The sequence below is a fragment of the Hemitrygon akajei genome, chromosome 32 (assembly GCF_048418815.1).
Source record: "Hemitrygon akajei chromosome 32, sHemAka1.3, whole genome shotgun sequence".
Lineage (NCBI taxonomy): Eukaryota > Metazoa > Chordata > Chondrichthyes > Myliobatiformes > Dasyatidae > Hemitrygon > Hemitrygon akajei.
In genome coordinates, this window is record NC_133155.1 from 38,989,344 (window position 1) to 39,015,646 (window position 26,303).

General features: G+C 43.5%; 1 protein-coding gene across 5 annotated transcripts in view; it reads left to right on the forward strand.

The window, feature by feature from the left end:
- LOC140719771 (adhesion G protein-coupled receptor B2-like) overlaps positions 1 to 26,303 on the forward strand; it is a 1,068,758-nt gene that overhangs the window by 931,915 nt on the left and 110,540 nt on the right. For all 5 annotated transcript variants that reach the window (XM_073034634.1, XM_073034637.1, XM_073034636.1 and 2 more), the window contains one exon: positions 23,841 to 23,943. In XM_073034634.1, the coding sequence (XP_072890735.1) occupies positions 23,841 to 23,943 (103 nt within the window). The remainder of the gene's footprint in view (positions 1 to 23,840; positions 23,944 to 26,303) is intronic.

The following is a 26,303-nucleotide window of genomic DNA, read 5'->3' on the forward strand; positions in this document are numbered from 1 at the left end:
CGTGCAGTCACACAGTAACTGAAACACTCGTGCAGTCACACAGTAACTGAAATACTCCTGCAGTCACACAGTAACTGAAATACTCCTGCAGTCACACAGTGACTGAAATATTCCTGCAGTCACACAGTAACTGAAACACTCGTGCAGTCACACAGTAACTGAAATACTCCTGCAGTCACACAGTAACTGAAATATTCCTGCAGTCACACAGTAACTGAAATACTCCTGTAGTCACACAGTAACTGAAATACTCAGTCACACAGTAACTGAAATACCCCTGCAGTCACACAGTAACTGAAATATTCCTGCAGTCACACAGTAACTGAAATACTCAGTCACACAGTAACTGAAATACTCAGTCACACAGTAACTGAAATACTCCTGCAGTCACACAGTGACTGAAATACTCAGTCACACAGTAACTGAAATACTCCTGCAGTCACACAGTAACTGAAATATTCCTGCAGTCACACAGTAACTGAAATATTCCTGTAGTCACACAGTAACTGAAATATTCCTGCAGTCACACAGTAACTGAAACACTCGTGCAGTCACACAGTAACTGAAATACTCCTGCAGTCACACAGTAACTGAAATATTCCTGCAGTCACACAGTAACTGAAATATTCCTGCAGTCACACAGTAACTGAAATATTCCTGTAGTCACACAGTAACTGAAATATTCCTGCAGTCACACAGTAACTGAAACACTCATGCAGTCACACAGTAACTGAAATATTCCTGCAGTCACACAGTAACTGAAACACTCGTGCAGTCACACAGTGACTGAAATACTAAGTCACACAGTAACTGAAATACTCCTGCAGTCACACAGTAACTGAAATATTCCTGCAGTCACACAGTGACTGAAATACTCAGTCACACTGTAACTGAAATACTCCTCAAGTCACATAGTAACTGAAACACTCCTGCAGTCACACAGTAACTGAAATATTCCTGCAGTCACACAGTAACTGAAACACTCGTGCAGTCACACAGTGACTGAAATACTAAGTCACACAGTAACTGAAATACTCCTGCAGTCACACAGTAACTGAAATATTCCTGCAGTCACACAGTAACTGAAAAACTCGTGCAGTCACACAGTGACTGAAATACTAAGTCACACAGTAACTGAAATACTCCTGCAGTCACACAGTAACTGAAATATTCCTGCAGTCACACAGTAACTGAAACACTCGTGCAGTCACACAGTGACTGAAATACTAAGTCACACAGTAACTGAAATACTCCTCAAGTCACATAGTAACTGAAACACTCCTGCAGTCACACAGTAACTGAAATACTCCTGTAGTCACACAGTAACTGAAACACTCGTGCAGTCACACAGTAACTGAAATACCCCTGCAGTCACACAGTAACTGAAATATTCCTGCAGTCACACAGTAACTGAAATATTCCTGCAGTCACACAGTAACTGAAACACTCGTGCAGTCACACAGTGACTGAAATACTAAGTCACACAGTAACTGAAATACTCCTGCAGTCACACAGTAACTGAAATACTCGTGCAGTCACACAGTAACTGAAACACTCGTGCAGTCACACAGTAACTGAAATACTCGTGCAGTCACACAGTAACTGAAACACTCGTGCAGTCACACAGTAACTGAAATACCCCTGCAGTCACACAGTAACTGAAATATTCCTGCAGTCACACAGTAACTGAAATATTCCTGCAGTCACACAGTAACTGAAACACTCGTGCAGTCACACAGTGACTGAAATACTAAGTCACACAGTAACTGAAATACTCCTGCAGTCACACAGTAACTGAAATATTCCTGCAGTCACACAGTAACTGAAACACTCGTGCAGTCACACAGTGACTGAAATACTAAGTCACACAGTAACTGAAATACTCCTCAAGTCACATAGTAACTGAAACACTCCTGCAGTCACACAGTAACTGAAATACTCCTGTAGTCACACAGTAACTGAAACACTCGTGCAGTCACACAGTAACTGAAATACCCCTGCAGTCACACAGTAACTGAAATATTCCTGCAGTCACACAGTAACTGAAATATTCCTGCAGTCACACAGTAACTGAAACACTCGTGCAGTCACACAGTGACTGAAATACTAAGTCACACAGTAACTGAAATACTCCAGCAGTCACACAGTGACTGAAATACTCCTGCAGTCACACAGTAACTGAAATACTCCTGCAGTCACACAGTAACTGAAATATTCCTGCAGTCACACAGTAACTGAAACACTCGTGCAGTCACACAGTAACTGAAATACTCGTGCAGTCACACAGTAACTGAAACACTCGTGCAGTCACACAGTAACTGAAACACTCGTGCAGTCACACAGTAACTGAAATACTCCTGCAGTCACACAGTAACTGAAATATTCCTGCAGTCACACAGTAACTGAAACACTCGTGCAGTCACACAGTAACTGAAATATTCCTGCAGTCACACAGTAACTGAAACACTCGTGCAGTCACACAGTAACTGAAATATTCCTGCAGTCACACAGTAACTGAAATATTCCTGCAGTCACACAGTGACTGAAATACTCCTGTAGTCACACAGTAACTGAAATACTCCTGCAGTCACACAGTGACTGAAATACTCCTGCAGTCACACAGTAACTGAAATATTCCTGCAGTCACACAGTAACTGAAATACTCCTGTAGTCACACATGAACTGAAATACTCAGTCACACAGTAACTGAAATACCCCTGCAGTCACACAGTAACTGAAATATTCCTGCAGTCACACAGTAACTGAAAGACTCCTGTAGTCACACAGTAACTGAAACACTCGTGCAGTCACACAGTAACTGAAATACTCGTGCAGTCACACAGTAACTGAAACACTCGTGCAGTCACACAGTAACTGAAATACTCGTGCAGTCACACAGTAACTGAAACACTCGTGCAGTCACACAGTAACTGAAATACTCCTGCAGTCACACAGTAACTGAAATACTCCTGCAGTCACACAGTGACTGAAATATTCCTGCAGTCACACAGTAACTGAAACACTCGTGCAGTCACACAGTAACTGAAATACTCCTGCAGTCACACAGTAACTGAAATATTCCTGCAGTCACACAGTAACTGAAATACTCCTGTAGTCACACAGTAACTGAAATACTCAGTCACACAGTAACTGAAATACCCCTGCAGTCACACAGTAACTGAAATATTCCTGCAGTCACACAGTAACTGAAATACTCAGTCACACAGTAACTGAAATACTCAGTCACACAGTAACTGAAATACTCCTGCAGTCACACAGTGACTGAAATACTCAGTCACACAGTAACTGAAATACTCCTGCAGTCACACAGTAACTGAAATATTCCTGCAGTCACACAGTAACTGAAATATTCCTGTAGTCACACAGTAACTGAAATATTCCTGCAGTCACACAGTAACTGAAACACTCGTGCAGTCACACAGTAACTGAAATACTCCTGCAGTCACACAGTAACTGAAATATTCCTGCAGTCACACAGTAACTGAAATATTCCTGCAGTCACACAGTAACTGAAATATTCCTGTAGTCACACAGTAACTGAAATATTCCTGCAGTCACACAGTAACTGAAACACTCATGCAGTCACACAGTAACTGAAATATTCCTGCAGTCACACAGTAACTGAAACACTCGTGCAGTCACACAGTGACTGAAATACTAAGTCACACAGTAACTGAAATACTCCTGCAGTCACACAGTAACTGAAATATTCCTGCAGTCACACAGTGACTGAAATACTCAGTCACACTGTAACTGAAATACTCCTCAAGTCACATAGTAACTGAAACACTCCTGCAGTCACACAGTAACTGAAATATTCCTGCAGTCACACAGTAACTGAAACACTCGTGCAGTCACACAGTGACTGAAATACTAAGTCACACAGTAACTGAAATACTCCTGCAGTCACACAGTAACTGAAATATTCCTGCAGTCACACAGTAACTGAAAAACTCGTGCAGTCACACAGTGACTGAAATACTAAGTCACACAGTAACTGAAATACTCCTGCAGTCACACAGTAACTGAAATATTCCTGCAGTCACACAGTAACTGAAACACTCGTGCAGTCACACAGTGACTGAAATACTAAGTCACACAGTAACTGAAATACTCCTCAAGTCACATAGTAACTGAAACACTCCTGCAGTCACACAGTAACTGAAATACTCCTGTAGTCACACAGTAACTGAAACACTCGTGCAGTCACACAGTAACTGAAATACCCCTGCAGTCACACAGTAACTGAAATATTCCTGCAGTCACACAGTAACTGAAATATTCCTGCAGTCACACAGTAACTGAAACACTCGTGCAGTCACACAGTGACTGAAATACTAAGTCACACAGTAACTGAAATACTCCTGCAGTCACACAGTGACTGAAATACTCCTGCAGTCACACAGTAACTGAAATACTCCTGCAGTCACACAGTAACTGAAATATTCCTGCAGTCACACAGTAACTGAAACACTCGTGCAGTCACACAGTAACTGAAATACTCGTGCAGTCACACAGTAACTGAAACACTCGTGCAGTCACACAGTAACTGAAGCACTCGTGCAGTCACACAGTAACTGAAATACTCGTGCAGTCACACAGTAACTGAAATATTCCTGCTGTCACACAGTAACTGAAACACTCGTGCAGTCACACAGTAACTGAAATATTCCTGCAGTCACACAGTAACTGAAATATTCCTGCAGTCACACAGTGACTGAAATACTCCTGTAGTCACACAGTAACTGAAATACTCCTGCAGTCACACAGTGACTGAAATACTCCTGCAGTCACACAGTAACTGAAATATTCCTGCAGTCACACAGTAACTGAAATACTCCTGTAGTCACACATGAACTGAAATACTCAGTCACACAGTAACTGAAATACCCCTGCAGTCACACAGTAACTGAAATATTCCTGCAGTCACACAGTAACTGAAAGACTCCTGTAGTCACACAGTAACTGAAACACTCGTGCAGTCACACAGTAACTGAAATACTCGTGCAGTCACACAGTAACTGAAACACTCGTGCAGTCACACAGTAACTGAAATACTCGTGCAGTCACACAGTAACTGAAACACTCGTGCAGTCACACAGTAACTGAAATACTCCTGCAGTCACACAGTAACTGAAATACTCCTGCAGTCACACAGTGACTGAAATATTCCTGCAGTCACACAGTAACTGAAACACTCGTGCAGTCACACAGTAACTGAAATACTCCTGCAGTCACACAGTAACTGAAATATTCCTGCAGTCACACAGTAACTGAAATACTCCTGTAGTCACACAGTAACTGAAATACTCAGTCACACAGTAACTGAAATACCTCTGCAGTCACACAGTAACTGAAATATTCCTGCAGTCACACAGTAACTGAAATACTCAGTCACACAGTAACTGAAATACTCAGTCACACAGTAACTGAAATACTCCTGCAGTCACACAGTGACTGAAATACTCAGTCACACAGTAACTGAAATACTCCTGCAGTCACACAGTAACTGAAATATTCCTGCAGTCACACAGTAACTGAAATATTCCTGTAGTCACACAGTAACTGAAATATTCCTGCAGTCACACAGTAACTGAAACACTCGTGCAGTCACACAGTAACTGAAATACTCCTGCAGTCACACAGTAACTGAAATATTCCTGCAGTCACACAGTAACTGAAATATTCCTGCAGTCACACAGTAACTGAAATATTCCTGTAGTCACACAGTAACTGAAATATTCCTGCAGTCACACAGTAACTGAAACACTCATGCAGTCACACAGTAACTGAAATACTCAGTCACACAGTAACTGAAATACCCCTGCAGTCACACAGTAACTGAAATATTCCTGCAGTCACACAGTAACTGAAATATTCCTGCAGTCACACAGTAACTGAAACACTCGTGCAGTCACACAGTGACTGAAATACTAAGTCACACAGTAACTGAAATACTCCTGCAGTCACACAGTAACTGAAATATTCCTGCAGTCACACAGTAACTGAAACACTCGTGCAGTCACACAGTGACTGAAATACTAAGTCACACAGTAACTGAAATACTCCTCAAGTCACATAGTAACTGAAACACTCCTGCAGTCACACAGTAACTGAAATACTCCTGTAGTCACACAGTAACTGAAACACTCGTGCAGTCACACAGTAACTGAAATACTCGTGCAGTCACACAGTAACTGAAACACTCGTGCAGTCACACAGTGACTGAAATACTCCTGCAGTCACACAGTAACTGAAATATTCCTGCAGTCACACAGTAACTGAAATACTCCTGTAGTCACACATGAACTGAAATACTCAGTCACACAGTAACTGAAATACCCCTGCAGTCACACAGTAACTGAAATATTCCTGCAGTCACACAGTAACTGAAAGACTCCTGTAGTCACACAGTAACTGAAACACTCGTGCAGTCACACAGTAACTGAAATACTCGTGCAGTCACACAGTAACTGAAACACTCGTGCAGTCACACAGTAACTGAAATACTCGTGCAGTCACACAGTAACTGAAACACTCGTGCAGTCACACAGTAACTGAAATACTCCTGCAGTCACACAGTAACTGAAATACTCCTGCAGTCACACAGTGACTGAAATATTCCTGCAGTCACACAGTAACTGAAACACTCGTGCAGTCACACAGTAACTGAAATACTCCTGCAGTCACACAGTAACTGAAATATTCCTGCAGTCACACAGTAACTGAAATACTCCTGTAGTCACACAGTAACTGAAATACTCAGTCACACAGTAACTGAAATACCCCTGCAGTCACACAGTAACTGAAATATTCCTGCAGTCACACAGTAACTGAAATACTCAGTCACACAGTAACTGAAATACTCAGTCACACAGTAACTGAAATACTCCTGCAGTCACACAGTGACTGAAATACTCAGTCACACAGTAACTGAAATACTCCTGCAGTCACACAGTAACTGAAATATTCCTGCAGTCACACAGTAACTGAAATATTCCTGTAGTCACACAGTAACTGAAATATTCCTGCAGTCACACAGTAACTGAAACACTCGTGCAGTCACACAGTAACTGAAATACTCCTGCAGTCACACAGTAACTGAAATATTCCTGCAGTCACACAGTAACTGAAATATTCCTGCAGTCACACAGTAACTGAAATATTCCTGTAGTCACACAGTAACTGAAATATTCCTGCAGTCACACAGTAACTGAAACACTCATGCAGTCACACAGTAACTGAAATATTCCTGCAGTCACACAGTAACTGAAACACTCGTGCAGTCACACAGTGACTGAAATACTAAGTCACACAGTAACTGAAATACTCCTGCAGTCACACAGTAACTGAAATATTCCTGCAGTCACACAGTGACTGAAATACTCAGTCACACTGTAACTGAAATACTCCTCAAGTCACATAGTAACTGAAACACTCCTGCAGTCACACAGTAACTGAAATATTCCTGCAGTCACACAGTAACTGAAACACTCGTGCAGTCACACAGTGACTGAAATACTAAGTCACACAGTAACTGAAATACTCCTGCAGTCACACAGTAACTGAAATATTCCTGCAGTCACACAGTAACTGAAACACTCGTGCAGTCACACAGTGACTGAAATACTAAGTCACACAGTAACTGAAATACTCCTGCAGTCACACAGTAACTGAAATATTCCTGCAGTCACACAGTAACTGAAACACTCGTGCAGTCACACAGTGACTGAAATACTAAGTCACACAGTAACTGAAATACTCCTGCAGTCACACAGTGACTGAAATACTCCTGCAGTCACACAGTAACTGAAATACTCCTGCAGTCACACAGTAACTGAAATATTCCTGCAGTCACACAGTAACTGAAACACTCGTGCAGTCACACAGTAACTGAAATACTCGTGCAGTCACACAGTAACTGAAACACTCGTGCAGTCACACAGTAACTGAAGCACTCGTGCAGTCACACAGTAACTGAAATACTCCTGCAGTCACACAGTAACTGAAATATTCCTGCAGTCACACAGTAACTGAAACACTCGTGCAGTCACACAGTAACTGAAATATTCCTGCAGTCACACAGTAACTGAAACACTCGTGCAGTCACACAGTAACTGAAATATTCCTGCAGTCACACAGTAACTGAAATATTCCTGCAGTCACACAGTGACTGAAATACTCCTGTAGTCACACAGTAACTGAAATACTCCTGCAGTCACACAGTGACTGAAATACTCCTGCAGTCACACAGTAACTGAAATATTCCTGCAGTCACACAGTAACTGAAATACTCCTGTAGTCACACATGAACTGAAATACTCAGTCACACAGTAACTGAAATACCCCTGCAGTCACACAGTAACTGAAATATTCCTGCAGTCACACAGTAACTGAAAGACTCCTGTAGTCACACAGTAACTGAAACACTCGTGCAGTCACACAGTAACTGAAATACTCGTGCAGTCACACAGTAACTGAAACACTCGTGCAGTCACACAGTAACTGAAATACTCGTGCAGTCACACAGTAACTGAAACACTCGTGCAGTCACACAGTAACTGAAATACTCCTGCAGTCACACAGTAACTGAAATACTCCTGCAGTCACACAGTGACTGAAATATTCCTGCAGTCACACAGTAACTGAAACACTCGTGCAGTCACACAGTAACTGAAATACTCCTGCAGTCACACAGTAACTGAAATATTCCTGCAGTCACACAGTAACTGAAATACTCCTGTAGTCACACAGTAACTGAAATACTCAGTCACACAGTAACTGAAATACCTCTGCAGTCACACAGTAACTGAAATAATCCTGCAGTCACACAGTAACTGAAATACTCAGTCACACAGTAACTGAAATACTCAGTCACACAGTAACTGAAATACTCCTGCAGTCACACAGTGACTGAAATACTCAGTCACACAGTAACTGAAATACTCCTGCAGTCACACAGTAACTGAAATATTCCTGCAGTCACACAGTAACTGAAATATTCCTGTAGTCACACAGTAACTGAAATATTCCTGCAGTCACACAGTAACTGAAACACTCATGCAGTCACACAGTAACTGAAATATTCCTGCAGTCACACAGTAACTGAAACACTCGTGCAGTCACACAGTGACTGAAATACTAAGTCACACAGTAACTGAAATACTCCTGCAGTCACACAGTAACTGAAATATTCCTGCAGTCACACAGTGACTGAAATACTCAGTCACACTGTAACTGAAATACTCCTCAAGTCACATAGTAACTGAAACACTCCTGCAGTCACACAGTAACTGAAATACTCCTGTAGTCACACAATAACTGAAATACTCCTGCAGTCACACAGTAACTGAAATATTCCTGCAGTCACACAGTAACTGAAACACTCGTGCAGTCACACAGTAACTGAAATACTCCTGCAGTCACACAGTAACTGAAATATTCCTGCAGTCACACAGTAACTGAAATACTCCTGTAGTCACACAGTAACTGAAATATTCCTGCAGTCACACAGTAACTGAAACACTCCTGCAGTCACACAGTAACTGAAATATTCCTGCAGTCACACAGTAACTGAAATATTCCTGCAGTCACACAGTAACTGAAATACTCCTGTAGTCACACAGTATCTGAAATACTCCTGCAGTCACACAGTAACTGAAACACTCGTGCAGTCACACAGTAACTGAAATATTCCTGCAGTCACACAGTAACTGAAACACTCCTGTAGTCACACAGTAACTGAAACACTCGTGCAGTCACACAGTAACTGAAATACTCAGTCACACAGTAACTGAAACACTCGTGCAGTCACACAGTAACTGAAATACTCAGTCACACAGTAACTGAAATACTCCTGGAGTCACACAGTAACTGAAATACTCCTGCAGTCACACAGTAACTGAAACACTCGTGCAGTCACACAGTGACTGAAATACTCAGTCACACAGTAACTGAAATACTCCTGGAGTCACACAGTAACTGAAATACTCCTGCACCCACACAGTAACTGAAATACTCCTGGAGTCACTCAGTAACTGAAATACTCCTGGAGTCACACAGTAACTGAAATATTCCTGCAGTCACACTGTAACTGAAACACTCCTGCACCCACACAGTAACTGAAATCCGCACGGATGGTTAGTTAGGAAGGTTCAATCGTTAGGTATTAATATTGAAGTAGTAAAATGGATTCAACAGTGGCTGGAAGGGAGATGCCAGAGAGTAGTGGTGGATAACTGTTAGTCAGGTTGGAGGCCGGTGACTAGTGGCATGCCTCAGGGATCTGTACTGGGTCCAATGTTGTTTGTCATATACATTAATGATCTGGATGATGGAGTGGTAAATTGGATTAGTAAGTATGCAGATGATACTAAGGTAAGTGGCATTGTGGATAATGAAGTAGGTTTTCAAAGCTTGCAGAGAGATTTAGGCCAGTTAGAAGAGTGGGCTGAACGATAGGAGATGGAGTTTAATGCTGATAAGTGTAAGGTGCTACATTTTGGTAGGAATAATCCAAATAGGACATACACGGTAAATGGTAGGGCTTTGAAGAATGCAGTAGAACAGAGTGATCTAGGAATATTGGTGCATAGTTCCTGAAGGTGGAATCTCATGTAGATAGGGTGGTGAAGAAAGCTTTTGGTATGCTGGCCTTTATAAATCAGAGCATTGAGTATAGGAGTTGGGATGTAATGTTAAAAATGTACAAGGCATTGGTGAGGCCAAATTTGGAGTATTGTTTACAGTTCTGGTCACCAAATTATAGGAAAGATGTCAACAAAATAGAGAGAGTACAGAGAAGATTTACTAGAATGTTACCTGGGTTTTAGCACCTAAGTTAAAGGGAAAGGTTGAACAAGTTAGGTCTTTATTCTTTGGAGCATAGAAGGTTGAAGGGGGACTTGATTGAGGTATTTAAAATTATGAGGGAGATAGATAGAGTTGACGTGGATATGCTTTTTCCATTGAGAGTAGGGGAGATTCAAACAAGAGCACATGAATTGAGAGTTAGGGGACAAAAGTTTAAGGGTAACACGAGGGGGAATTTCTTTACTCAGGGAGTGGTAGCTGTGTGGAATGAGCTTCCAGTAGAAGTGGTAGAGGCAGGTTCGGTATTGTCATTTAAAGTAAAATTGGATATGTATATGGACAGGAAAGGAATGGAGGGTTATGGGCTGAGTGCAGCTCAGTGGGACCAGATGAGAGTAAGTCACCTAGAAGCCTTCTAGTCCTTGGCACGGACTAGAAGGGCCGAGATGCCCTGTTTCCGTGCTGTAATTGTTATATGGTTAAATATTCCTGTCATCGTGCAATAACTGAAATATTCCTGTAGTCACACAGTAACTGAAATACTCCTGCAGTCACGCAGTAACTGAAATATTCCTGTAGTCACGCAGTAACCGAAATATTCCTGCAGACACATAGTAACTGAAATACTCCTATAGTCACACAGTAACTGAAATACTCCTATAGTCACACAGTAACTGAAATACTCTTGTAGTCACACAGTAACTGAAATACTCCTGTAGTCACACAGTAACTGAAATACTCCTATAGTCACACAGTAACTGAAATACTCCTATAGTCACACAGTAACTGAAATACTCCTGTAGTCACACAGTAACTGAAATACTCCTGTAGTCACACAGTAACTGAAATACTCCTATAGTCACACAGTAACTGAAATACTCCTATAGTCACACAGTAACTGAAATACTCCTGTAGTCACACAGTAACTGAAATACTCCTATAGTCACACAGTAACTGAAATACTCCTGTAGTCACACAGTAACTGAAATATTCCTGCAGACACACAGTAATTAAGCAGTTGAACGGGCAATCAAAATCTGAATAGTTCAGACTCAGCAGAACGCAGTTGATTGGTCAATCAGGATTCGAATAGCTCAAACAAATAAAAGGAGGGTTAGCTCAAACAGAGCGTCCTGTGAGTGAGTGGAGCTTTGAGGCTTTGGCTCGAGAGGTTTTGGTGAGAAGAGGCAGAGGACAAGCTTGCTCCCAGTGAGGTAAGGCTGGGTGAGTTCCTTTAATGAATATAATTAACTTAGGAGTTAGTAATGGAGGCAGTAGATAGGGCAGTCCAGTGTTCTGATTGTAGGATGTGGGAAGTCAGGGCGAGCACAATTGTCTCTGATGACTACACCTGCAAAAGGTGCATCCAGCTGCAGCTCCTGACAAGCCGAGTTAGGGACCTGGAGCTGGAGCTGGATGAACTTTGGTTCTTTCGGGAGGCAGAGGCAGTTATAGATCGGAGTTTCAGGGAGACAGTCACCCCTAAAAGTCAGAAGACAGGTAGTTGGGTGACTGTCAGGAGAGGGAAGGGGTATAGACAGAAAGAACAGAGCACCCCTGTGGTCATTCCCATCAACAATAAGTATACAGTTTTGGGTATTGTTGGTGGGGATGACCTACCAGGGACAAGATGTAGTGGTTGCATCTCTGGACTGGACCCTCAGGTCAGAAAGGAAGGAGGGAAAAGAGGAGAGCAGTAGTGATAGTGGGGGACAGATAAGAGGTTCTGTGAGAGAGATTGAGAATCCCGGATGGTCTGTTGTCTCCCTGGTGCCAGGGTCCGCGATATCTCAGATCGAGTTCTCGGTTATTCTCAGGAGAGAGGGTGAGCAGCCAGATGTCATGGTTCACGTGGGGACCAATGACACAGATAGGAGTAGGGATGAGGTCCTGAAGAAGGAATATAGAGAGTTAAGAAAGAAGTTAAAAAGCAGGACCTCAAGGGTGGTAATCTCAGGATTGCTGCCTGTGCCACAAGACAGAGAAGGTAGGAACAGGAAGTTACGGCAGATGAATGTGTGGCTTAAGAGTTGGTGCAGGGGGCAGGGGTTCAGATTTCTGGATAATTGGGATCTCTTCTGGGGAAGGTCTGACCTGTACAAAAAGGATGGGCTGCACCTGAACTGGAAAGGGACCAATATCCTGGTGGGTAGGTTTGCTAGAGCTGTTGGGGAGGGTTTAAACTAGTTTGGCAGGGGGTTGGGAATCGGAATGTGAGTGCAGAGATTAGGGTAGAAGGACTAGGGCATGATGCTATGTGTTCTGAGTTGGTGAGGAAGGACAGGCAGGGGACAAAACATAAATGTAGCCTGTTAGAGGGGTTGAAATATGTCTAGGAGTATTAGGAATCAAGGGGATGAATTTAGAGCATGGATCAGTGTGGAACATCATGTTGAACTTCCACAACATCATGTGGAACTACGATGTTGTGGCCATTACTGAAACTTGGCTGAAGGAAGGGCAGGATTGGCTGATGTACTGGGGTTTAGGTGTTTTAAAAGGAATAGGATTGGAGGTAGCAAAGGGGTGGGGGGGCAGTAGCATTACTGGTTAGGGATAGTATCACGACTATAGAAAGGGAGGACGCTGCAGAGGGAGTGTCCACTGAATCAGTCTGGGTAGAAGTCAGAAATAGGAAGGGATCAATCACAGTGCTCGGAGTAGTCTATAGGCCCCCAAATAGCCGTTGGGACACCGAGGAGCAGATAAGCAAGCAGATTTTAGAATGGTGCAGGAAATACAGGGTTGTAGTTAAGGGAGATTTCAACTTCCCTCATATTGACTGGCACCTCCTGACTGCAAGGGAGATAGATGGGGCTGAATTTGTCAGGTGTGTTCAAGAAGGATTCCTGACACAGTATGTGGACCAGCCAACGAGAGGAGAGGCCATACTGGATCTAGTTCTGGGTAATGAACCTGGTCAGGTGGCAGACCTCTTGGTGGGGGAGCATTTTGGTGAGAGTGACCACAACTCCCTTAGCTTCTGCATAGCTATGGAAAAGGATACAAACAGACAAAATGGGAAAGTGCTTAACTGGGGAAGGGCTAACTATGAAGGGATGAAGCAGGAACTAGTGAGAGTAAATTGGAAACAGATGTTCAAAGAGTAAAGCACAGAAGTAATGTGGGAGAAGTTTACGGACCACTTGAGCTGAATTCAGGATTGGTTTGTCCCACTGAGGCAAGGGAAAAATGGTAGGAAAAGGGAACCGTGGCTGACAAAACACGTGAGGCAACTTGTCAAGAGGAGAAAGGAAGCATATGTTAGATATAAGAAGCAGGAAGTAGGAGGGGCTTATGAGAAATATAGGGTAGCCAGGAAGGAGCTTAAGAAAGGACTTAGGAGAGCTCGAAGGGGGCATGAGAAGGCCTTGGCATGTAGGATTAAAGGGAACCCCAAGGCGTTCAATGCGTATGTGAAGAACAGAAGGATGACAACAATGAAGGTGGGGCTGCTAAAGGATAAAGAAGCCAACATGCGCCTGGAGGTGGAGGAGGTTGGGGAGGTCTAAATGAATACTTTGCTTCAGTATTCACAAGTGAAAAGGACCTTGATCAGGGTGAGGTCAAAATAGAGCAGGCCTGTGTGCTGGACAATGTGGAGATTATGGAAGCAGAAGTGCTGGATCTTCTTAAAAACATCAAGATTGGTAAGTCCCCAAGGCCGGATGTGATATACCCAGGTTGCTGTGGGAAGTGAGAGAAGAGATCGCTGGAGCATTAGCTATGATCTTTGAATCCTCTTTGGCTGCAAAGGAGGTGCCAAAGGATTGGAGAAATGCAAATGTAGTTCCCTTGTTTAAAAACGGTAATAGGGAGAATCCTGGGAACTATATACTAGTGAGTCTTAGGTTGGTGGTCTGCAAACTATTGGAAAGGATTCTTAAGGATAGGATCTACAAGCATTTGGAGAAGTACAGTCTACGTAAGAATAGTCAACATGGCTTTGTGAAGGGAAGGTCATGCCTCACAAGCATAATTGAGTTTTTTGAAGAGGGAACAAAAGAAATTGATGAGGGTGGAGCAGTAGATGTGGTCTACATGGATTTTAGCAAGGCATTTGACAAGGTTCCCCACGAGAGACTCATCCAGAAAATCGTGAGGCATGGGATCAGTGGAACCTTGGCTGTTTGGATAAAGAATTGGCTTACAGGAACAAAGCCAAGGGTAGTAGTGGAAGGAAAGTATTCTGCCTGGAGGTCGGTGACTAGTGGAGTGCCACAAGGATCTATCGTGGGACCCCTGCTCTTTGTGATTTTCCTGTAGTCACACATTAACTGAAACACTCCACAGTCATATAGTGGACCTGGAAGAAGAGGTGGAAGGATGGGTAAGTAAGTTTGTGGATGACACAAAATTTAGAGGAGTTGTGGATGGAGCTGTAGATTGTCGAAGATTACAAGAGGATATAGACAGGGTGCAGAGTTGGGCAGAAATGTGCAGGTGGAGTGTAATCCGGGTAAGTGTGAGGTGATTCATTTTGAAAGGACAAACCAGAAGACTGAGTACAGGATTAATGGTCAGTTACTTGAGAGTGTGTATGAACAAAGGGACCTTGGGGTTCAAATCCATACATCCCTCAAGGTCGCTGCACAGGTTGATATGGTAGTTAAGAAGCCCTATGGGATGCTAGGCTTCATTAATAGGGGGATTGAGTTCAAGAGTAGAGAGGTCATGTTGCAACTCTACAAATCTCTGGTGAGACCACACTTAAAGTATTGTGTTCAATTCTGGTTACCTCATTATAGGAAGGATGTGGAAGCTATGGAGAGGCTGCAGAGGAGATTTACCAGGATGTTGCCTGGATTGGAGAATAAGTCATATGAAGCAAGGTTAGCAGAGCTGGTACTTTTCTCTTTGGTATGAAGAAGGATGAGAGGGGACTTGATAGAGGTCTATAAGATTATGAGAGTCATAGATAGGGTGGATAGCCAGTACCTGTTTCCCAGGGCACAAATAGCAAACACCAGAGGGCATATGTACAATGTTAAGTGAGGGAAGTTTAGGGGAGACATCAGGGGTAAGTTTTTTACACAGAGGATTGTGGGTGCCTGGAATGACTTACCAGGGATGGTGGTGGAGGCTAAAACAGGGGTATTTAAGAGCCTCTTGGACAGGCAGATGGATGAAAGAAAAATAGAGGGTTACGGGGTAGTATGGAGTTAGTACTTTTTTAAGGAATATAATGGGTTGGCACAGCATTGTGTGCAGAAGGTCATGTTTGACAAATTTTATTGAATTTTTTGATGAGGTTATGAGGAAAGTTGACGAGGGTAAAGCAGTGGATGTTGTCTATATGGACTTCAGTAAGGCTTTTGACAAGGTTCCGCACGGAAGGTTAGTTAGGAAGGTTCAATCATTAGGTATTAATATTGAAGTAGTAAAATGGATTCAACAGTGGCTGGATGGGAGATGCCAGAGAGTAGTGGTGGATAACTATTTGTCTGGTTGGAGGCCGGTGACTAGTGGTGTGCCTCAGGGATCTGTATTGGGTTCAATGTTGTTTGTCATCGACATTAATGATCTGTATGATGGGGTGGTAAATTGGATTAGTAAGTTATGCAGATGATACTAAGGCATTGTGGATAATGAAGTAGGTTTTCAAAGCTTGCAGAGAGATTTAGGCCGGTTAGAAGAGTGGGCTGAAAGATGGCAGATGGAGTTTAATGCTGATAAGTGTGAGGTGCTACATTTTGGTAGGAATAATCCAAATAGGACATACATGGTAAATGGTAGGGCATTGAAGAATGTAGTAGAATAGAGTGATCTTGGAAAAATGGTGCATAGTTCCCTGAAGGTGGAATCTCATGTGGATAGGGTGGTGAAGAAAGCTTTTGGTATGCTGGCCTTTATAAATCAGAGCATTGAGTATAGGAGTTGGGATGTAATGTTAAAATTGTACAAGGCATTGGTAAGGCCGAATTTGGAGTATTGTGTACAGTTCTGGTCACCGAATTATAGGAAAGATGTCAACAAAATAGAGAGAGTACAGAGAAGATTTACTAGAATGTTACCTGGGTTTCAGCACTTCAGTTTCAGGGAAAGCTTGAACAAATTAGGTCTTTATTCTTTGGAGCGTAGAAGGTTGAGGGGGAACTTGATAGAGGTATTTAAAATAATGAGGGGGATAGATCGAGTTGACGTGGATAGGCTTTTTTCATTGAGAGTAGGGGAGATTCAAACAAGAGGACATGAGTTGAGAGTTAGGGGGTAAAAGTTTAAGGGTAACACGAGGGGGAATTTCTTTACTCAGAGAGTGGTAGCTGTGTGGAATGAGCTTCCAGTAGAAGTGGTAGAGGCAGGTTTGGTATTGTCATTTAAAGTAAAATTGGATAGTTATATGGACAGTAAAGGAATGGAAGGTTATGGACTGAGTGCGGACCAGTGGGACTAGGTGAGTGTAAGCGTCTGCATGGACTAGAAGGGCCGAGATCGCCTGTTTCTGTGTTGTAATTGTTATATGGTTATATGGTTATTGAGGGCTGAAGTGCCTGTGCTGTAGTATTCTAGTGTTCTAGTGTAACTGAAATAGTCCTGCAGACACACTGTAACTGAAATACTCCTGTAGTCACACAGTAACTGAAATACTCCTGCAGTCACACAGTAACTGAAATATTCCTGCAGTCACACAGTAACTGAAATACTCCTGTAGTCACACAGTAACTGAAATACTCCTGTAGTCACACAGTAACTCAGGGGTGTCAAACTCATTTTAGGTCACGGGCTGGATTGAGCAAAATGCAGCTTCATGCGGGCCGGATCAGTCGGACGCGTGCGAACGCAGCTTTCGTTGCCTCTGTTTTTTCAGCCTGCTCTCATGTGTCTCAGTCTCTGCTATAACTACAAAGTGTTTCACTTTACAAATTCCGTTTCTTATGAAGAAGACTGCCGAATAAACACTAAAAACCCTGAAAACCTAGTACCTGAATAAACTCAGCATTAGCCATATCATACGCCATAGGTGCTTCGATTACTGGGGCCAGCTTTAATAGTAATTAGATATTATCTCGCGGGCCAAAGATAATTCCACCACGGGCCGGATTTGGCCCACGGGCCTTGAGTTTGACATATATGCTAACTGAAATATTCCTGTAGTCATACTGTAACTGAAATATTCCTGCAGACACACAGTAACTGAAATACTCCACAGTCACACAGTAACTGAAATACTCCACAGTCACACAGTAACTGAAATACTCCACAGTCACACAGTAACTGAAATATTCCTGCAGTCACACAGTAACTGAAATACTCCTGCAGTCACACAGTAACTGAAATACTCCTGCAGACACACTGTAACTGAAATACTCTTGCCCTATAACCATTCTTGCTCCACTACTGGAATAAAGTCAGGGAAGGAAAAGTTTACAAAATGTTATATTGTATTTCATTATACCCTTCAATTAATAAATCAAATCAAAAGATCATGATTTATCAATTTTCATTCTAAATATTTAACATATGCACATTGCAAAAAATGCAGTTTAAGTGTGCACTGTTTTCAGGCCCTGGAACATATCTTGCTCAGACCCATGGTTAGTCTCTGCAGCTGTAAAATAAATGGTGGGAACGTTGATGTCTGGTATGATCGCTTACTTAGCCCTGGAACAGGACCCCACCAAAAACCATCAAACCATTTTCTCCCGTACCATCACCGCCCTTATCAACTCCGGAGACCTTCCATCCTCAGCCAAAAAACTCATAATTCCCACAACCCACACTGCTTGGTTTTACCTCCTCCCCAAGATCCACAAGCCTGACTGTCCTGGTAGACCCATAGTTTCGATTTGCCCCTGCCCCACCGAACTTGTATCTGTCTCCCTTGTCTCTATTTTATCACCCATAGTTCAGTCCCTCCTCGGATCTCCTATCTGGGATACATCCCATGCCCTCCACGCCTTCAATAGCTTCCAGTTCCCTGGTACCGACCGCTTCATTTTCACTATGGATGTCCAATCCTTATACACCTCCATTCCCCATCAAGAAGGCCTCAAAGCCCTGCACTAATTTCTTGACAATAGACACCTCCAGCTCTCCACCACCACCACCACACTCCTCCGGTTGGCAGAACTGGTACTCACACTTAATAACTTCTCTTTTGGCTCTTCCCACTTTCTTCAGACCAAGGGTGTAGCTATGGGCACTTGCATGGGCCCCAGCTATGCCTGCCTCTTCGTGGGTTATGTGGAACAGTCTATGCTCCAAATCTATACTGGTACTGCTCCTTCACTACATTGACGACTACATTGATGCTGCTTCCTGCACCCATGCTGAGCTCATCAATTTCATCGACTTTGCCTCTAACTTCCACCCAGCCCTCAAATTCACTTGGTCCACCTCGGACGCTTCTCTCCCCTTTCTCGATCTCACTGCCTCCATCTCTGGAGACAGACTATCCAATGACATCTTCTATAAACCCACTGACTGTCATAACTACATTGACTATACATCTTCCCACCCTGCCACATGCAAAAATGCTATTCCCTATTCCCAGTTCCTCCTTCTCTGCTGCATCTGCACTTCGGCCCTCACCCCATCCTCCTGTCACCACAACAGGGACAGAGTTTCCCTTGTCCTCACTTATCACCCTACCACCCTCCGGATCCAGTACCTTATCCTCCGCAACTTCCACCACCTTCAACAGGACCCGACCACTAAACACATTTTTCCCCCTCTACCCCTCTCCACTTACGGCAGGGATCGTTCCCTCCGCGACTCCGGGGTCCACACATCCCTCCCCACGGATCTCCCACCTGGCACTTATCCCTGCAAGCGTAAGTGCTACACCTGTCCCTACACCTCCTCTCTTACCACCATTTAGGACCCCAAACAGTCCTTCCAGGTGAGGCAACACTTCACTTGTGAGTCTGTTGGGGTCATCTATTGCATCCGGTGCTCCCCTTGCGGCCTCTTGTACATCAGTGAGACCCGACGCAGATTGGGGGACCGCTTCGTTGAGCACATCTGCTCCGTCCGCCACAACAGACAGGATCTCCTGGTTGCCACCCACTTCAACTCTGCTTCACATTCCCATTTGGATATGTCCATACATGGCCTCCTCTACTGCCATGATGAAGCCAAACTCAGGTTGGAGGAGCAACACCTCATTTACCGTCTGGGTAGTCTTCAGCCCCTTGGTGTGAACATTGAATTCTCCAACTTCCAGTCATTCCCTCCCCCTCCGTTCCTCCATCTCAGTTTCACTCTGTCTCCTCCTCCAGCTGCCTATCACCTTCCTCATGGTTCCGCCTCCTTCTACTACCCATAGCGCTTTCCCCTTACATTCCTTCTTCATCTTTCCTGCCTATTCCCTCCCTGAATCCCCTCCCCCACCCCTTGATCTTTCCCTTTACTGGTTTTTCACTTGGCACCTACCAGCCTTCTTCCCACCCTGCCTCCTCCCTCTTCAGTCCTGACGAAGGGTCTTGGCCCAGAACATCAACTGTTCATTTCCACTGATGCTGCCCGACCTGCTGAGTTCCTCCGGCACTCATCCATACAGATTATGATGAAATCGGTGACAACTGCAACATATTCATTCAGATCCAATGGTGAATCCCTGGATATGGTCCATAAATTATGTAAGTGCTTCTCCACCTCCCTTGACCGTACCTTCATGGTCCTCACCTCTGGTGCATTTGTGCTCAGTCTCTGCCTGTACGCCAGGAGTAGAAGTACAACCAAGTAATCAGACTTGCCGAAGTGCATTTGTGGGATGGCACTGTAAATGTTCTTGATGGTGATTTAACAGTGGTCAATTGTGTTGACTCCTCTGATTCCACTGGTGACATGTGGTGGTAGTTGGTCGGAGACTCCAAGTTGTAGATCCCACAAAGACAGCATGTTGTGCTGCCATTTGACTGTTGATCACAAACTCAGCTCTTCCAGTGCCAGCTTGACGTTGGTCCAGGCTGGAATGTACCCCCCAACCAGGATGATGCTGGAAAACTCCTTCAGTAGATAGAAATGGTAACACTTAACTGACGGATGTTCCAGCTCAGGGGAGCAGAACTGAGACAGAACTTCCATATCTATGCACCATGATGAGTTATCCCATGAAGAAAAGACTACAATCTCTGCCTTTACCTGACATCGCTGTCTCTTCAATGCAATGGAAGGTGAAGCCCTTGGGCTATGTCTGGAATGCTGGGGAGGAACTATGTCTCCATGAAACAGAGTACATACCACTTCTTGATGTCTCTCTGGTACAGCAATCTTGGTCTGAGAGCTTCAATTTTATTTTCCAGAGACTGTACGCTAGTCAGGAGAATGGTAACAAGTCTCAGGGCCCTGTGTTTCAGCTTTATTTGCAGCCCAGCCTGGTTACCATATTTTCTTTTAGGGTAACTGCACTTGCTACTTTGGTGGTCTATAATCTGGAGTCCACTGATTTTAAAGATAAATAGATTTTTTTAAATGTCTTTAAATGATGTTGCTTACTGAAGTACCTATGGGTGTGAGTGGAGATGTCAGCTGTGGTAGCCCTAAATGGGAATATTTGGTGATTCACCTTGGAGCTGCAGATGAGTTGCCACTCTCTGGCATCAATTTGAAGAAAGTCAACAAGGATAAAACATGAGGAAATCTGCAGATAAAACATTGTCCTTTCATTGGAGAATCAGAGAAATTTATCTAACAGCTCATCTATCTAGCCCAATTACTCATACACCTCATTTCCCTTGAGAATGAATGGAAAAACAAGTCAAAAATCCATTTAATATGACCAAAATGCATAAAAATTACGAGGGCGAAGAAATGAGAATGCTGACAGTCTTTTTCCCAGGGTGGTGGAATACGAATCTGAAGGGAAACTTTTTCATGTGGAGAGTGGCCAGTACATGGAATGAATTTCCAGAGGAAATGGTTCAAGCAGATACTCTAACAACATTTGAAAGACACTTGGATAGGTACATGGATGGGATTGTTTTTGGAGTAGTCTGGGCCAAATGCAGGCAAATGGATCTAGTTTGTGTCAGTTTTGGTTGGCAAAGACAAATTAGGCTGGATGATGCAATGACAGGATAAAATGCCCATCATGGTAGCTAAATTATAGAATTATAAGCAGAATGTCAGTTGAACCGTGTTTCCAAATAACCCCATGCCATTCTGCATTGGAGACATACTCTATAAACATCCCTTCAGCTTGATATTTCTCTCTGCATTTTATTATCCAGTACTCTATTGGCCAACTTCCTCTCCTCCATCCTCTCTAACATAAGTGGATCCACGTCCATTTGTCATGTTATCCCACATCATGTTCAACTCCCTTAGCTACAACAACTTTGATAGTGAAGTAAAAAGGAAAAGATGAGCAAAGCGTATGTTGTTCTCCTACATACAGAGGTGAGATAATCTGTAATGCGACACAAGGAATGGCACAAGGATTAAACAGCTGTTTTCCATGTCTTCATGAAAGAAGGCACAAAACACTGCCAGAACTTCCCCTACTGTGAACTTCCTATCCTCTATACAGTGCAAGCTTCCAGAAACAAAAAGGAGGTACTTGATGCTTTAGTGAGCTTAAAAATGCATGTATCCCAAGGACTGGGTGGACTTTATCCCAGGCTGACACTAGAGGCATGGCAAGATATTGTCAGGGCTCTGGTTGAGGTTTTTAAGTATTTGCTGGACACATATGAGATGCCAGATAACCGTACAATAGCAAATGTGGATCTCCCTTTTCAAAAGAGTCAACAAGAAAAAACCCAGTAAATAGAGAGCTAGGTGCCTAATATCAGTGGTAAGGAAGATATTGGAAAAATTCTGAGGCAGAAATTTAATGATCACTTGGAAAGGCAAGGACTAATGGCTTTGTCAAGGGCAGGTCCTGTCTGACCAATTGGATTGAATTCCTTGAAAAGGTAACAAATTGTATTGATGTCGGCAAAATTTATATGGACTTTAGTTTGGTCTTTGATAATGTCACACATGGGAGAATGGGTTAAAAAGTTAAGGCTCATAGGACCCATGGCAAATTGGCAAAACAGATCCAAAATTGTCTTGGTAATAAGAGACAGGGAGAGATGGTAGAGCGTTAATAGCCTGCATTTTATACTATCACTTCTGGCCAAATGGAAAGTGACTTGAACCTAACCTTTCATTCGTTTCCTTTCAGATAAGAATCTAAATGGTGTAGAAGTACAAGAAAATCCAATGATGTTTAGTCAATAAAACTAAAAATAAATATTAGCAAACCCATGAAAAAATGAACACAATGGGTCAGTAATAGAAAAGCAGAGTTAAAAAGCAGAAATGTAATGTATAATATCAAATATTATATTCAGTTCTAGGCTTAACATTATAATAAGGTCCAGAAATGACTTACAAAAAGTAAAACAGGAAAATCTTACTTTCTGAAAAATTAGCAGCGTAGGGCTTTCTCTTGAGAACAAAAATTACCTCTGAATTTTTTTAAATTATGAAGTAGTTTAGTAGAATAGACTTTATAATAATAGCACAATGCAGAATCCAAACTAAAGCCCATGGATATAGATCAATCACTAATAAATTCATTATGAAATTCAAGGAAGTCTCCACAAAGGGAATTTGCATGCGTAGTTGATGTGAACAAGACAGATATATTAATAGGATAAAAACACAAAATGCTGGCAGAACTCAGCAGGCCAGACAGCATCTATGGGAGGAGGTAGTGACGAAATTTCGGGCCGAAACGTCATCACTACCTCCTCCCGTAGATGCTGTCTGGCCTGCTGAGTTCTGCCAGCATTTTGTGTTTTTATTTATTTCCAGCATCTGCAGATTCACTCGTGTTGCCTTTATGTTAATAGGATACTAAATTATGCAACTCCACCTATGAGTGTGCAGTCATAATAAGATGTATTGACAGTGTTTGAATGAAATTGTGTGGAATGGACATGATGGGCCACATTAGAAGTTCTAAATGATTTTAAGTATATGCTCAACTGCACAGATGTTTATAGCTGAAGGATAGCACAATATATTTATATATAAATCATTTGATTTGCTTTTTCATTATGTTTCCACAGATTCATAAAATCAGAACGATCCATTATACTACTCAACTTCTGCTTATCTATAATGGCATCAAACATCCTGATTTTGGTTGGTCAAACACAGATGCACAGCAAGGTAAGAGCAACCAAGAGCATTTGGATGTGGAAGAGCAAGAGATAAATTATGGAGAAGAGTTAACCAAAATAATGAAAGAAAATGATGTCAAAATTCAGAGGTTTCTTCAAATTTGGGTAAGTGGAGTTTTGGGCTCTTGGAATATATTATACTCATTTACAAGTAAGAGCCAAGTTTGAAGTACAATTTCAAGTTAATGTTTGAAATATCAGCTTCAGGAATGAAGAGCAATCAGCTCATGGGCAAGCTTTAGAAATGTTGAATGGTTTTTTGAAACTTACAGTGAGTTGTAATGCTGGCAGGAGCAAATCAACTGCCTATTATCTAGCCTTCCTGATGAGGTTAATGAGAAATCTGTCAGGGTGCATGAAGAGGAGCTACTGTCAGTTTTTCACCTCACCACAGGTGTCAATTACATTCATATTTTCTTGGAGTGATGCTGAGATAAGCTGCAAGATTTGGACTTTAATTTTAACAGTCAATGCATTTATTTTGGTGCATGCTGACCATTTTTTGTTGCAGTGACATGTAATTTAATTTCAATGACATGGCATTCTATATCTATACAAGACTTAATAACATATCATTCTTCATTCCTTCTGAATTGATGGGAGTATTCAGTGGCCTACATAATTATTCCCTAGCAAGCAATTTATTATGATTCAACGATTTTTGTTAATGTCAGGAACGGGGGCAGGATTGGATCCAAATGCAAGACGCAGACACTGAAGTACTAGGGGTAGGACAGGATGGGAATGCCATGGCATGTAAAGGGTAAGGCAGGTGTGGCTGGATCCCAGAGGTCAGGCGAGGCAGGACAGTCCCAGAGTTCAGGCGAAACAGGGCAGGAGGATCCCAGAGTTCAGGTGAGGCAGGGCAGGATTCCTCATAGCGGGCCGCATGGATCCCGGGCAGGGCCACCTCCCAGGCAGAAACACAGAGACCTGGGCCAGTCGCGGACACCTGGGCAGGTGCGGGGCACAACCCATGGGAAACGAGGGGAGGAAAGGGTAGGAGTCCTTAGGGCAAGGATCCTGGGCAGGGCCGCCTCCCAGGCAGAAAACACGGAGGCCTGGGCCAGTCGCGGACACCTTAGGGAGCAATAGGTGGAAAGGGCAGAAACCCCCGCCAGCCATCAGCAATCCGGCAGGACCTGCCCAACGGAGGCAATGGATAGGAAGGGGCAGAACCCTCACCAGGCAGTGGCAATCCAGCCGGACCTGCCCGACGGAGGCAACAGATAGGAAGGGGCAGAACCCCCACCAGGCAGTGGCAATCCAGCCGGACCTGCCCAACAGAGGCAACAGGCAGGTAGGGGCAGAACACCCGCCAGGCAGCGGCAGTCTGGCTAGACCTCCCCATTGGAGGCAACAGGTAGGAAAAGGCAGATGGGTGGAAAGGGCAGAACCCCCACCAGGCAGCAGCAGTCCGGCCAGAGCTGCCCGACAGAGGAAACGGGTAGGAAGGGGTAGAACCCCCATCAGGCAGCGGCAATCCAACCAGACCTGCCCAACAGAGGCAAGGGATCAGAAGGAAACTGGGTCGAGGGTGAGCAGCAGGACTACCGTGATACACCGGTAAATTGGGAAAGGCAACCGACAGCGTGGCAGCACGAGCAAGGTGAATAAGGCGGAACAGCAGGACCAGCGCACAGGAGAGAAGCAGGGGAACAAGACCAACCGGATAGAGCCTATACAGAACAGGCCGGCAACCAGGGCAGAGCAGGATTCTGAGCAGGGCGGCAACCAGGGCAGAGCAGGATACAGACAGGATTCAGAGCCAACAGTCCAGGTACAGCGTGGGTTAAACCAACTTCAGAGCAGGACAACCCCACAACTAGGCTTAGTCCCCAAGCCCCTTATAAACACCTGCCCCTTAATAGGCAACAGGTGTACCTCCTTAAGCCAAGATGATCCAATGGCTCCGTGTGACAGGAGGGCTGGCTGCAAGGCCCGGAGTCCGGAGTCCGCGGACCAGAGCAAGACCTGGAAGGCGGGCTCCGGACCGGACCCTAACAGTTAAACCTCATGTATACTTATCCATATTCAGCGTTGAATGAAATAGATGTAATTATGTGCAATGTACCACAAAGCTGGGAAGATAGAGGATTGGGAAGCTTTTAACAGCCTGCAGAAGGAAACTAAAAAGTTCATTAGGAAGGAAAAGATGAATTATGAAAGGAAGCTGGTGACTAATATCAAAGAAGATACTAAAAGCTTTTTTAAGTGTATAAAGGGTAAAAAGAGAATTGAGGGTAGATATAGGACCAATAGAAAATGATGCTGAGATATTGTAATGAGGGACGCAGAGATGGCAGAAGAACTGAATGCGTATTTTGCATCAGCCTTCACAGTGGAAGA